This window comes from Dichotomopilus funicola, assembly GCF_033296635.1.
Source record: "Dichotomopilus funicola strain CBS 141.50 unplaced genomic scaffold C8A04scaffold_9, whole genome shotgun sequence".
Classification (NCBI taxonomy): domain Eukaryota; kingdom Fungi; phylum Ascomycota; class Sordariomycetes; order Sordariales; family Chaetomiaceae; genus Dichotomopilus; species Dichotomopilus funicola.
The window spans coordinates 159,238-173,472 of record NW_026944030.1 but is presented as its reverse complement, the minus strand read 5'-3'; the positions used below and the strand labels follow the sequence as shown (position 1 = coordinate 173,472).

The 14,235-nt window shown below is 55.6% G+C and overlaps 5 protein-coding genes across 5 annotated transcripts in view; 2 read left to right on the top strand and 3 right to left on the bottom strand.

Moving 5' to 3' along the window:
• Nucleotides 1–797: 797 nt before the first annotated feature.
• C8A04DRAFT_9849 (aminotransferase class-III-domain-containing protein) lies at nucleotides 798–2,391 on the bottom strand (the record flags this gene model as incomplete). Its single annotated transcript, XM_062785654.1, has 2 exons — nucleotides 798–2,010; nucleotides 2,087–2,391. The coding sequence occupies 2 exons, from the start codon at nucleotides 2,389–2,391 to the stop codon at nucleotides 798–800; spliced, it is 1,518 nt and encodes a 505-aa protein (XP_062639675.1).
• A 2,217-nt stretch (nucleotides 2,392–4,608) lies between these two features.
• Nucleotides 4,609–5,581, bottom strand: C8A04DRAFT_35024 (uncharacterized protein; the record flags this gene model as incomplete). Its single annotated transcript, XM_062783021.1, has 2 exons — nucleotides 4,609–4,937; nucleotides 4,990–5,581. 2 exons carry the CDS (start codon nucleotides 5,579–5,581, stop codon nucleotides 4,609–4,611), a joined length of 921 nt encoding a protein of 306 aa, XP_062639674.1.
• A 2,849-nt stretch (nucleotides 5,582–8,430) lies between these two features.
• On the top strand, nucleotides 8,431–9,869 carry C8A04DRAFT_9873 (CTLH/CRA C-terminal to lish motif domain-containing protein; the record flags this gene model as incomplete). The annotated part of the gene is made up of 2 exons (XM_062785664.1): nucleotides 8,431–8,481; nucleotides 8,553–9,869. The coding sequence occupies 2 exons, from the start codon at nucleotides 8,431–8,433 to the stop codon at nucleotides 9,867–9,869; spliced, it is 1,368 nt and encodes a 455-aa protein (XP_062639673.1).
• A 1,360-nt stretch (nucleotides 9,870–11,229) lies between these two features.
• C8A04DRAFT_35022 (ribonuclease H-like domain-containing protein) lies at nucleotides 11,230–13,145 on the bottom strand (the record flags this gene model as incomplete). Its single annotated transcript, XM_062783020.1, has 2 exons — nucleotides 11,230–12,420; nucleotides 12,537–13,145. The coding sequence occupies 2 exons, from the start codon at nucleotides 13,143–13,145 to the stop codon at nucleotides 11,230–11,232; spliced, it is 1,800 nt and encodes a 599-aa protein (XP_062639672.1).
• An 858-nt stretch (nucleotides 13,146–14,003) lies between these two features.
• The window catches only part of C8A04DRAFT_25807 (NADH-ubiquinone oxidoreductase B12 subunit family-domain-containing protein), a gene marked incomplete at both ends in the record, with an annotated part of 665 nt that continues 433 nt past the window's right edge, over nucleotides 14,004–14,235 (top strand). Inside the window, 2 exons of the mRNA XM_062779696.1 lie at nucleotides 14,004–14,017; nucleotides 14,091–14,189. Of these exons, the coding sequence (XP_062639671.1) occupies nucleotides 14,004–14,017; nucleotides 14,091–14,189 (113 nt within the window). The remainder of the gene's footprint in view (nucleotides 14,018–14,090; nucleotides 14,190–14,235) is intronic.

The window sequence follows — 14,235 nt, the reverse complement described above, 5'->3', positions numbered from 1 at the left end:
CAGTCAACAGAAGGGCATCGAGGGTGAAAAGCTAACAAGGGGATTGATTGATTGACTGACTCACTGCTCTGAGAAGCAGGCGGCTAACCCAGGCCGCAAATGCCTTCTTTTTCTCCATCATCAAGGAAGGGAAGGGAGGATGGAAAAAACTTAAACGGGAATCATGTTATTTTTGTTCTGTTCTGGGAACCTACATCCATTTAATATTTGTCTCTCGCCTTTTACTTTTTCTCCATCCTCGGCTTTCTCTTTTGCCGGTGGATGCGAATAACTCATATAACTCCATAATCCATGGTGGCTATTTTCCCGGGCCGACGTCATGCCATGGGAAAACGGGATATGATGGGGAACGTGAAGGGTGCGCGGTTTGGTTCATTGTATGGCAGACAGAGAGGCAGTAGGAATAGGAGAGGATACCCTTGAGTATGGGACGGGCAGGTTTATTCTGTCAAGGGGTGATGATGAAGGCACGATTGTTGAGTGTTCACACACTCGGGTTATACGTTGTTGTTTTAAGAGACATATTGCGATGTACATTTCTTACGGTTGAAACGTATACCGGGAATGACGCTCAATAAACAAGCATATGGTCTGCTTCCAAAAATCATGTGGTTGGCACCATCATATTATTTTTATTGTCGCGGCGTCATGCTGCTTGCACTACTCCAAAATCTTCTGCTTCACGCATCCAAAGGCATCACCATTTGCGTCCACGACACCATATTCTTTCTCCTCCTCCCCACAGGCACCCAAGCATCATCATCATCATCCTCATCATCATCGTCTATGGAGCCGCCCTACCAGCTCTTGACAATCTTCTCCAACACGTCCACCAGCAAATCCGCATGCTTCTCTTCGAAAATCAGCATCGGCCGTAACCGCACCGCGCTCTGTCCACTCCCGCCAATATTCACACCCAGTGTCTTGGCCTTGACTAAGAACTCGTCCCGACGCGGGTTGTCAAAGGCGATAAACGTGCCCTGGCCCTTACCCCTCAAGTTATTGAACTGGCCTGGGTATTTCTCGGCCAGCGCCTCCAGCTTGCCAAACAGATAGTCGCCGACACGAGCGGTGTGCTTAACAAGGTCGAGCTTTTCGATCTCGTCGATGATGGCGCGGAAGAGCAAAGCGCGGGCCGGGTCACCCATCCAGGTGTTGAACTGCCGGTACGGCTTGTTGGGACGCAGCTCCGGGTTGCCGAAGTAGTACCCCGCTGTTTGCGCCTTCTTGCTGAAGGTGACCATGTCCGGAGGGTGCGGGAGGTCCCAGTGGTCGTGTGCCCAGAAGCGGCCAGTGGCGCCGACACCTGTCTGGACTTCGTCGACGATGAGCAGCACCCCGTGCTTGCGGGTGATCTCACGCAGGCCGCGGAAGAAGGCAGGCGTAGCGTGGTTGTCGCCGCCTTCGGACTGGATGGGCTCGACGACGACGGCGCAGGGGGGAATATGGTAAGTGGTGATGAGTTTCTCGACCTCTTCGAGGGCCGCACGCTCAATAGCGGCGTTTTCTTCGACGTGTTGGTCGAGGGGGTACTTGAGCTGTGGGAAGGTGGCCTGCGGCCAGTCAAAGGCAGGGATATCAAGCTTGTGGATGGGCTTGGAGCGGGTGGTGGAGAGCGAGCCAAAGAGGCGGCCGTGGAATCCGGTCTTGAAGGACAGGATAGACAGGTTCTGCGAGGCGCCGGGGCTCTGGTTGTTCATGGCCGAGTTCATTTCCTCCTCGGTGAACTCGACCGAGGCACCACCACGCTCGCGCTGGCGCCGCCACATGAAAGCGGCCTTGTAGGCAGTCTCGTTGGCATCGGAGCCGGCCATGGCGGTGAACACCTGGTTGAGGCCCTTGGGTGCGACCTTGAGGATGCCGCTTTTGAGAACCTCGGCCCATTCCGCCGGTGGAAAGTTGCCGAGCGCGGGGCGGTTGATGATGCCGTTGATCATTTCGTTGCTCCGGGCGGCCGCGCGAAGGGTCGGGTTGTTATACCCAAGAGGAATCGAGGCGATTTGGGCGTATCTATGAGGGGGTTTTGTTAAACACCGTCTCTTTCTCACTCTTTCCCCATCTCTCGCCCAATACACCCGGTACTCACACGTCTAGCAGCACGTTGCCATCCGGATCCGCAATGTAGTTGCCCACGCTCTTCGAGTAATCCGTCAGCATGTTCAAGCTGCGTGTGTCAAACACGGTATCCAGATCGGCAATGGCCGCCTGGGCCTTGGGTCCCGGGATCTGGGTTTTCACAGAAGGTCCCTCAGGCTCCCATCCTTTGTAGAAAGACGACATGGCGCGCGGAGTGGCCGTGAAGGTGCGGCGAGATTCGAGGCTAGCAATGGGCCGGGCGACGGCAGCAGCGCGCAGGAGGGCGTTGCCCCGAAGGGCTCTGCACGCCGACATATTGGATGTTTGTCTTCTGACTTCCTTCTTTGGCGTATGTTGTCGTGTCTGGCAGGCCTCTCCCACTCAGTTGGGATGAGGGAGGGGAGCGTGTAAATATGGGAAAGAAAAGAAGATGTGTGGCCGAATGAACCAACCAATTCGTCCGGGATCGAATTGAAAGAGGGGGAGGAGCTTTAAAAAGACACCACCACCAATGGAAGTCGACGATGATGCTGTCTCAAGGGTACCGCCGGCTTATATCCCCTGGTTCAGGCAAGACCGGTCCCTTCCCGGAGCGTTGTTGCGGATGCCGATGCGGGGAAAGCTCGGGCAGCGACAGAGGAAGCTCCAGATGAGAGCTCCGACAGGATCCATCCATTACGTCAAGCAGTCAGGGGGTCGACACGCCCGATTCCCGCAGGACAAACAAGTCCATATCTTATCAATGCCTTTTGGGAATTCTCTGGTCGTACCTTCCCTGATTCATGGGCTAGTACGGATACATCGTACCATTATGTAGATTGAGTTGTTCCAACATGGATGAAAGTGAACCAATCCTCAACGTCCAATACAATTCTTCATCCCAGCTCCTTCTGTTCCTCTAATAGCAAGAAAACTTGGATGCATATAAACCACAACCAGTTAGAAGCTCCCTAAAAACCACGGAAGTCAACAAGTCCCCTTGTCTGACCCCTCTTCCCCTCCAGTTTGCTTGGCAGGGTCTGGACTTCCAACCGTTCGCTTCCCCAAAACAGGGGTTTCTTATCACAGCAGTTATCAGCACCTACAAAAAAGCTGCATTTGCAACGGACCGGTGACACAACAGCCCCGGGCCGGCATCGGCAGCCATGAATCGGCCCCGCATATCGGAAGAGGGCTGGGCTGGGCAGCAAAGGGACTGATCTTCAGCAGCCAACCTCTCTCGTTCTCTCTCTCTCCACCGCCACACCTTGCATGCCATGCCATGCCATGCCACGACAGGCCCTTAAGCTAGCCCCAAGCCTCGAACCGAATCTGGCCGTTGAGAATAAAGTTGGGGAAGGTAACGTGGCAGGTCAAGGGGAAAGGGGTGATTGCGTGTTTGTTGGGGGCGGTTTTGTGTGAATCACGAGGACTAACTAACGAGTTGGGCTGGCATGGCTGGGAGGTTTACCTGATGAATAAAAGGGTCGGCTTCCAGCCCTGGTCGGTGAACCGCAGCGTGCTTGCCTGTCTCTGTTACTCAAATGTTTTTTGTTTTTTATGTGAACAAGCTGTCATTGATTCTGTCTGCTCTCTTTCACTCTGTGAAGGACATCTCTGTCGGCGACATCCAGCAAACCCTGTACGGAAAACACACAAAATACCGACCCATTTCAACCCTTTCCGGCGCCCATATACCCATCCACCCAGTCCGCCCGTCCAAGACCGTGCCGTTGTACGATCCTCGAGCCTAGCGCCAGTTCCCATCCATCCGTCGCCGTTCCCAAAACCCAAACAGCAAACACACAAGCTGGAAGAAGAAAGCAGGGCAGAAGAATGGCAACTACCAACGACCTAATGATGGAAAGGACCATGAAGGTCCATCTCTCTAGCTAAGTTTGCCGAGCCCCAGAGTAATATCCCGTGAATCTCAGAAAGCACCAAAGCGCTTGAAGTTGCCAAAGGATGCCCCCCCGCAAGCGAAGAGGACAGAGCAAATCCACTCCGTCACACCACTCGCCATATCCATCGTACAAATACCCAGGCAGAAAGTCAGAAAACCCCGAACGAAAGCCCAAACCTGAGAACCTGGAAACCCGAACCCCCCGAAAAAAAAACTCGAATGAGAAGAAAAGGAAAGACTCTGAGAAAGCTCAAGAACGGTGACGGGAGATCACCGGGTATATCCCGTAAAGCAAGCAAGTCGCATGCGCTTTGGAAAAAAATCTCGAAGTGAGAAATATAGCGACGACCGTGGCGCAAGGAAAATGATGTATCTTTCCGCCCCCGTCGTCTACTCTCTGCCCTTTTCCCTAGCTCTCACCTCACACCCGCACCACAGCCCTAGTTAAGAGCTCAGCCTCCGTCCGGGAACGCGAACGAGTCCCTCAATTCGGGAAACAAAGAGGTATACTCATCGACTAGGAGTGGCTGTGGCTGGTGAGCCGCCGTGTTGGGAGTGGCGCCCATGGTCGACGAGCAGGGGGCTGGGACAGAGTTAGGGGCATAAGCGGGGGCAGCGAGGGGGTCAGAAATAAGGGCACCAGGAAGTACCTAATTGCCTGACCCCGGCTCCTCCTTCTGTGCGGGCAGTTGCAGGCCGGCGCTTTGAGCGATCTGCTTCCATGTATCGAGCTCACGATACAAGCGCTCGCACTCTTGTTTCAGCTTGTCGTTGGATTGGCTGAGTTCGGCGATGGCCTGCTCGGTGAGAAGTTTCTCGAGGGTCCATTTCTCAATGTTCTGCGACTCGTTCTCCTTTAGCTGGGTGATAAAGGCGACCGCTCGCTGCAAGATCGAGCCCTTGTTCTTCTCACACCCGGGCACAATCTTGGCCAGCTCGTTGATGCCTTCGTTGATCGTCTCGCGGCGACGGCGCTCCACTACATGATGTGTTAGAACTTCGTCGCAGGTGGGATTACCAGAACAACTAACCTTCTTTGTGGTTATCCTTTCGCATCTTGTGCCACTCTTCAGAGCCGACAGCAGGCTTAGCGCTTGGCGGCGCACTATACCGCTGCTCCTGTGACTGCACTCCGTTGGGCGGCGGTTGTTGAATGGTTGATGGCGGCGGGGGAAGCGGCAGGCCGCCTGGTGGCGCCTGGCTGACAGAATGGCCGTTGAAACTGCTCTCGTCATGATGCGTCTCTGGTGTGGGCTGGTTGGCGAAGGCTTCCTCGGTCGACTGGGGGACATGCAGCGATGGGTACATGTTGAGGGCCGCAGCGGCGGTACTGGATGCGTTGGACGTATCGGCCGCGTTCTCATGGTCCGCAGCGGTAGCCTGTGCCAGAGCGCTGAAGTCGTCTACGTTTACGTGGTCGTGCGCAGCCTGTGCGATGCTCACAGTATCGCCCAGGAAGGTTTGGGTGTCAGAGTCGCCTCCCGCCATAGATGCAGCGGCAACACCGCGCTTGCTCCGGCGTGAATCGGGCGATGAAGACTCGGCGGTGCGTTTCCGCTTCTGACCGGGGCTCGTGGACACCTCGGAGAGATCAGGGTGCTGGACGCCAACGGTTGCAGCCATGGCGAGATGTGGGATGTCAAAACTGGCGACGGGTTAGCTTTTTGTGCAGAGGAGATTCGCCTGAATGGTTTTAAATCCGGCGGCCTCAAAGAACAGCCGCCCGAAATCTCAGGTGAGAACAAAACGCCAACAGGCGACAATATTTCTCGCCTCACAATTCAACTCCTTGCGATGCTCCTAAAAGAGACAGTGGCCCGCACTGGCTGCTGAGAGAACCATCGCAAACCGGCGCGCCGAAAGCTGCGACCATCAACCTGGTGGGAAAGAACGAGCGAAACAAGCCCTGAAAAACAGCTCAAATTGCCAGGGCCATTGCAAGTGCACTGAATGCATTTCTATGCAACGGCAGGCGATTTGAGAAGGGCAATCATTGTTTACTCTCTCACAACCTCCCTCTCACTTGAGAGGATGCGGCTGCCCCCCCCCCCCCGCTGTGCGTCGCTCTTTGCCCCTCTCTTTAGAGCCCCTTGGCCATCGACCGCGGCGGTTCCAAAAGCGACGCGTCCGACGATGGTTGTGCGCCAAAACGGACCGGGGCAAAGAGGACGGCGGCCAGGGGCGGGTTTGCGGTGGCCCCAGCTTTATTTTTTGTCTTGATGGAGATGTTGAATTCTCAAAGGGTTCTTACTCTGTCTGGTATCCTTCTCTGCTCTCTGGTTGGGTCTAAGAGGGCGAGGTCATGTGAAGAACGTGCCCGAAAACGTGACGAGCGCTTTCCGTGGGTCAGCAGGAATCCCTGAGAACGCGGGAAAATCGGGTGTAAAAATTATCGCGGACTGGTGCAAATAACATTTGAATAATAGGAGAACGATGCAAACATACCTCGATTTTGTCGATGGATTTGGAGGTTGACGTCTCGGCGTTGTTGATGGCTGTGAGTTTGAGGGAGATGCGAGAGAGGGAAGATCATGTGAGCTGAGGCTGGAGGTGAATCAAATCGCGGGACGCGGAGGGATCGGATGCACGGACCAGCTCCTTTGCCGAAAGCAACCCTCAAGCACCCCCTTCGTTTCTCGGCCTGCATGCACCAGCGATCAGCACCTTGACCCACCCCGGTTTGGAGTTGCCTGCTTTCCCACTGGCCCACTGACGCCTTCTGATGCCCCTCTGCCGCGTCTGTCGTTGGATTTTGTTCCTTTGGCCAAACGGGCGGCTGGATGCGACTTTAAACTCACTTATCGGATTGCTTTCGGAGCGCGGGGGATGGGGAGATGGGGCAGCTCCTTTGGCGGACCTGTAGCGGACCTGGAGCGGACCTGTAGCTCTACGAAATCGTCACATTTCTGTTCTTTGTTTCGCGTTTCTGATGGGTGAGCGCAGGGTTCCAAGGTTGCCCATTACCCAGCACGTGTTTATTATTCGCCCGCCCACCTGCGCCCACCTGTGCTCACATTGCGCTCACTCGCACACACACCACCACCCTTCTTCCCCCCAATCCAAGCCTCCCTGTCCTGCTTCTCGTCCTCCACGGTCCCCCACCAAAACACCGATGGCGGCATAATACGACGGCCTCTCGACCTCCAATAACTACACAGTAACCCCATCCCGCAGCAATAGCAATGTTTCTGGCCTCCCATTGCATTGCCCCACCTTGTAATACCCCCTCATGACGCGAGGCAGTGAGACATGCCGCCACATGATTGGGCCTCCTGGGCTTGTCACGAGTCGCCGGGATTCTCGCCTGTCCCCGTCTCTTCCAGGGCCCTGTCCCTCCCTCCCCTCCATCCTATCCGGGACGCCCCGCGAGCACGGGATCTCGTGCTTGTGGGATTCTATGTCATCGCGATGCATGTCCACCAATTTGGAGATCGGGAGAACAGCTTACACTAACTCGATAACAATCCGCCCACACCCTAACTCTGACCATAACCCTGGTGGTGTAAGCTATCGAAAGCCCCCCGGAAATGTCGGGTTGCCTCCCAAGGTTACAAAGGTTTCTCACCACTTCCGTTGTGCAGTGCTTATCCCATTTTGAGTGATGTGCTAGTAATACCCTGGTTTGTTTCCATTCACATATAAGTTACACACCTGCACCTGGTAACACTTTCGGTCGCGCTATCATCTGCGATGTCGATCCTGTTGCCCATCTCGTTGAGACTCCTTAGGTTGTGCCGCTACTATCAACCTTGATGGATGTATCGTCAAGGGGACGGGCACAGACAAAGACGAGGCGTTGAAGCGCAACCCGATGAAGCAGATAGTAGGCATTCTTTGAAATTTTCGCCCCGGCTTTTCAACCTTGAGATGGCCATCCTGACGGCCGAGCATGAGGCACTCGATTCAACCCTGAAGGCCCTCATCATGGAACAAATCTATCATTTGAACCGCCACCATCTAACTAGTGTAGATGAGGGTGGCGCATCTAAACTGTCGAATATGTGGCTGGTGAGAGGGACAAGCGGAGTAGTCTCGACAGGGGCGCTCTAAGGGGGGCGGCTGGCCAACTCTGGGCATCGAGGTTAGTTTCTACCTGAACGACGAAACAAGATAAGGTGGTGGCTTATAGCATCCGGCCATGATACAAAGATCACCATTATCTTACTTCACCGGGTACAGCAACCTCTGGTCTTGAACTAAGTCCTTCCAGGGGGAGTTGACAATGTCCGCTTCGGAGCGGGGGTGGGTTCAGTAGTGGAGGGTTAGGGTTATGTGTGGAAAGGGATTTGCCAAGAAGATCAATTGGATTCCGGGCTCGGACCACCCTTGTACTGCCGAGCTTCCCCTTCACTACCTACTTTCCAGTGCCTTTAAGCTGCAACATTCTGAAGCAACTCTGCGGAATTAACAAAGTGCCTCTGGAAATCCATATGCACCCCCTCACTTTCTAAGTGCTTGAGAAGATTCTCGCTATGGCAGATCTAGATGCGGTCAAAATAAACCACGATACCCATTTGCTGTTGGTACGTCGATGCCAATGTCCCCTCCCCCCATCTCTGGTAGTCTGAAGCTAACTACTGTTTCCCCCTCCCAGGACCAATCGTGCCTACGCCTGCCATACGAGCTTCTACGCAAAAACTTCCGCTCTGTCCACTACCCCTTCGAATGGGACTCGACCTCTGTCAAAAATGTAGTCAAGGAGACGGCTAACGGCCTGATCAGTGGCAAGTCCACGCCGCAGGATGCCGTCAAGAGTCTCGACCAGATGCTGGTCAAAATGCGCGGCCTGAAGCGCAAGTTGACCGTGGCTGCCGAGGAGGAGGACAATCTCTATCACCAGCTCGATGCCCGTGTGGCCCATTTCCGCGACCTAGCTAATCTTAATACCGTGGACGACGTCCGTTACGAGGACTGGTCCCGCCAGCGTCTGGACCGTCTTTTGATTGATTACATGCTCCGGCACGGCTACGACTCGTCGGCGACCTCTCTGGCTCAGGAGAAGGGGGTCAAGGATCTGGTTGATATCGACACCTTTGTCACCATGAGCAAGATCCGCAGGTCTCTCGAGGCCGGAAGCGTGCAGGAAGCCCTCAACTGGTGTACCGAGAACAAGAAGGAGCTCCGCAAGATGCAGTCCAACTTCGAATTTATGCTTCGCTGCCAACAGTACATAGAGATGATGCGCACCGGATCGCACAACAAAATGCTGGAGGCTATTAACCACGCCCGGAAATACATCACTCCCTTCAACGACACCTACCCCGTCGACGTCAGCAACATGGCTGGCCTACTAGCCTACCGACCCAACACCAACATGGAGCCATACGCCTCATTATACAGCCCTTCGCGCTGGCCCAAGCTAGCCGAGACTTTTGTCGAGGCTCACCTCAAGCTGCTCAACCTACCTATGACGCCGCTCCTCCACATCGCCCTCTCGTCCGGTGTATCCGCCCTCAAGACCCCAGCCTGCCACAGCACCCAATCACATATCGACCCCGACCATACCCAACAACGACAACAACCTGCCAACGGCGCCGGCACCACCCCAACCCAGAATACAACCACCACCACAACCACCACTACTACCACCGGCACCACAACCAGCAACACACCCACAGCCACCCAAACCCACCCCCACCACCACCACGGCACCGCCTCCCTGACCACGCGCGTCTGCCCCATCTGCTCGACTGAGCTCAACGCCCTCGCCCGCAACGTGCGCTACGCCCACCACAGCAAGAGCCGGCTGCTCGAGCAGGACCTGATGCTGCTCCCCAACGGCCGCGTCTACGGCCGCGCGCGGCTGGCCGAGTATGCTGCGAAGTCGGGCTTGCCTGTGGGGCAGCTGAAGGATTTGGTGACGGGGGAGGTGTACGGTGAGGGGGAGGCTAGGAAGGTGTTTGTTACGTAGGTGGGTGGGCATAAGTCAGTCAGTCGGTCAGGATCCGTGGGATACGAGGAGAGTAGGAGTGAATGAGAATACATTATTGGGCGTTGCGTTGCTTATGAGCTTGGTATTATGGCATTGGGTTGGGGTTCATTGGTTTTGGTTTGCTCAGGTCTCAAGTTTGGTTTCGGGCTCAGAACGTTTTCATGAAACCGTGGCTGGCCGGCCGGTCAGTTAGTTTTACAGCCACGAAAGAGCACACATAGTTTCGGCGTACAAGGGAAGGGGACTTGGTTTAGCTTTTGCATCTTAGTTCGCTCAGGATGATGAAGTTACGTTTAACTCAATGAGGAGACATGGCATGACACGGCGCACACAGGGGAAGGGAAACAATAGTCCAACTAGCAACAACCCTAGAGTCGAGCTGAACAAACTACCTCCTTAAATGCATATAAGGTAGACTCAGCGTGAGGAATAACATCCATTTTCCATGACCAGTTGTGACCCATCCCTAAATCCCTTTTCAGTTCTGTTCTGGAAGTGTACGATACCGTCAAACGATAAATATCACAGGCGGCTCAAGTAATGATGTATGTATGTGAAAAGACACACACATCCGGTTTAGCAAGTGTGTGTTGCAGCAGATCTCCTTGATGTTAATTCCACCACGAGAATAGACGGTTGGCGAGACATGAACAGAGGGGAAAAAAGGACAAAAAGCAATACAGAGGAAGACAGCCGCAGGATCACGGGCATACCATCCATACGCTCCATATAGAGTACATGCATACATACATCTACATATACACTGAGACACACAACCACACACACAACGAAATACCCACACACACACACAAACACAAGAAGAGAAACACAGTCAACCATAAATAAAACACAAACACGCGAAGAGAAGCGAAGAGAATCTCTCTCCCGAGAGATAGAGGAAGCGAGAGAGAAGTAGAAGTAGAAGAAGAAAAAGAACAAGACAGTAATTCCTATATCGGTTTCGTTGTTCCCGACCCGCTTGCCCCCTATTTCCCCGGCCAGTCCCCTAATCCCCCGTCCCCCGGATAGAAACAGCCCTTTCCCCCTTTCTTTTCCTTTGATATTTTTAGGTCGGTCGGTCGGTCGGTCGGTGGGTTTATGGTTGGGTAGGAGGTAGGTAGGTAAGGCAGGTAAGGTAGATAAGGGAGATCGGTAAATAGTAGTAGGACCAGCCGGTAGGTAAACCTCTTCCCATTCGATTGCATTCCATTCCGTTATTCCCATTCCTCGCTTTTCTTCCTCCCCGCCAAACCCTTCCTTTCCCGCCCTACGATACATACATACATACACGCACGCCAGCTAACCGGAACCATCCTACCAATCACTCACACATATCTATCTACCTTGCACCTCCAGCAAACGCAAAAGCCCCAAACACACCGCCTCCTCCGCCAGGCGTCATCGGGCCCATAGTGCTGGCCGCATTGCCGACGCCCGAGCCAGATCCGTTGGTGTTGTGCGACGACGCGCCGGGCGTACCGCCGACCAATCCGACACTACCGGTGTTCGGGGTGCTGGGGGCGCCGCCGTTCGCATGGTGTGGTGGCTGCTGTGATTGGGTGTGGTGGACGTGGGTGGTGGTTGTTGTCGTGGTGGTGGTGGTCGTGTGGTGGGTATGCGCGTGGCCGTGGGCTGGATGGTGAGCGTGCGGGTGGCCCGGCGGGGTGTGTTCCACCTGGCTCTGCGGGTTCGGGGGCCCGACGGTGATGCCGGTGCCGCCGATGGAGAAATCGGGGATGCCGAGACCCCAGACCTTACCGAGGTGTTCATCCGAGATGTCCCCGTTGAAGATGCGCTTGCGCAGCTCGAAGAAGACGCGGCCGGTGAGTAACGAGTCGGAGCCGGCCTGGTGAGCGGAACCAACACGCTTGAGCTTGAGGGTCTCGGCGATGTGCTCGAGGCCCGACTTCTGCTCAAACTTTTGCATGATTTCGATGGCGGTCGGGTCGGTAGGGGTGAGCATGCCGCTATTGTGCAGCTTGATGGCGTGCTTCATGAGGTGCTTAACGTCATAGGTGGACGGGAAGTAGCGCTTCATGTTCTGGTCGAACTCGACCTCGTCGCAGGGGAGTGGCCGGCATACCAGCAGCTTGGTCAGGTAACCAAAGTCATACCCGCCGTGGAAACTAATCCAGCGCACCTCGTCGAAACACACGAGGCCAGACGGGATCAACAGGGACGCAAACTCGTGCGGGTCGATGCCGTCGCGCTCGAGCATCGCAAAGTCGATACCGGCCTGCTGCAGCGACTCGATCGAGGTCTGATTGTACATATCGTCCTTGAGGGAAAACTTGAAGTTGAACTGCCAAGCATACGGCAGCGGCGCCTGGTTGCCTGTCCTCCGCAGATCGGCCGAGTCGGTCGAGGCGGGTCGGGCGGGTGGTTGCTCGCCGTCTTCGTTGAAGAGGGCGATGCCGATCTGTATAACCTTGAGCAGATCCACGTTGGTCCGCAGACATTGGTAGTGGTAATCGCTTTTCCCTCGGAAACCTCCCATCGGCCTTGCTACGACGCCCGGAAATTCGGTGTCCTATGTTTGACGGATCTTGTTAGCAAGCAACCCTCAAGGTGGCGCGTCATCCCCCTTTCACCCCCCACCTCACACACGACGACAACCCTCTCCGCGACCAAGGAATGCCAACCCACCATAGCAATAAACGGGTACTTGTCGACTAGATCCCGCAGGTTCGCCATCTCTTCTAACAGGTTATGTTTCCACACCTCTCTTATCCGCCCCTTTTGTGCAAGCCGTGTCGCGTGCTCGACCAATCCGTGCCCCTGCTGCTGCGCGTGCTGCGGATGTTGAACGGGTGGGGCATGCTGGACATGTTGTGCTTGCTGTTGTTGGAGGACAGAGACTTGCTGCTGCGACTGGTGTTGTGCCTGCTGCTGCTGCTGCTGCTGTTGTTGTGCCTGTTGCTGCTGGGCCTGTTGCTGGGCCTGCTGCTGCTGCTGCTGCTGCAAGTTCCCAGCGTGCGCAAACCCCATGCGGGCGGCATGGCTAGCCAGGCCCGAGTCAGCACCGACGCCAAAACCAGCCGCGGCATTGAGTCCCCCCGCGAGGCCTAGCAGGTTGCTATTCCCCGAGAAGGGGTTCACCTGGCCGACCTGGCCGACCTGGGCATTGAGGTAGGCGGCCGTGGCGCCCAGGGGCGGGGGATGACTCGTGGCGTGCTGGGCATGAGAGGGGAACTGCTGGTGATAGGGCGAGATGGTGTTGGGTCCGCTTGGGAACCGATTCAGCGGCGGAGGCATCGCGTGGTGGCGGCGCCCGTGGAGGGGATTGGGTTAACCAGCTGCCTGCCTAGTCACTTATCGTTTCTCCTGTCTGTCTTATCGTGAGGGCCGTATGCTAAGAGCCGTGTCCGAGTGGAATCGTGAAGCGACCATTCCCGTCCCGCGTTGTACCGGGGTTGGGGGGTTAGTGTTTTCTCCAGATGGTACTGTTGTATGTATGTGTTGCTTTGTTGGGAATAGTTCGATCCGCTCGGTACTCGCAAGAGGCACAGGATGACGGAGTCTTGTCAAATTGGGTTTTGGTGGGCTGGGTTTGACGCTGCGTGGAAGCAACTGCGCGATCGAAGTGGAAGAATTGCCGTCGGACGTCGGGGCGAAAGTCTGGAAAAGTCGAAATAAAAAAGCGGCAGGCAGTTTCGAGTGCGGGTGCGCGCGTATTTGAGCGTCTGGGCGTGGTAGGTTCGTCAACGCGGGCAAGAGCAGGCGGATTTCGTACAGATGGGTCGCGGGGGGTGTGGAATTGAGCTGAGGCGGCAGGTTTGTTCATGCCCCGAATCAAGCACTAAGGTTGGCGATGGACAGGAGGCACAGGCCTCTGTGTAAGCACGGGCCACACATTTGGCAAACTCCACTGTGGAAAGCTACCTTACCTAAGCGCATTTCCCCAGTCGAGCCAAGCCCAGCAAGAAGCTCAAACCAAACTGCGCTGCATCCAGTGACGAGACCATTGAACGAGCACCCCCGTCAACATTACGTCTGCGATAACAACAACACGCCATTGAGCGAGCGAGCGGCTGAGCAGCGCAGCCCGCCGAATCCCACTTGCCCGACCGACCCCGAACGAGCAAACGAGCAACCTGCTCAACCCCCATCATCATGCTGCCCACCAGGTACGAGCCCCCTAAACAACCCCCCCAAAACCACCCACCACCTTAGGCTAACAACCCCCCCTCCCTTTGACAGAATCCTCCTCTCCCAAGCCGGGAAGAACATAACCGGCTTCGAAATGCGCAAACTCCTCGCCGCCACCGGCCGACCGCGCTACGATCCCTGGGAGCGCAAGTACGATAATCTCCCTCTCCCCCAAATTCCCCTACCCCCCCCCCCC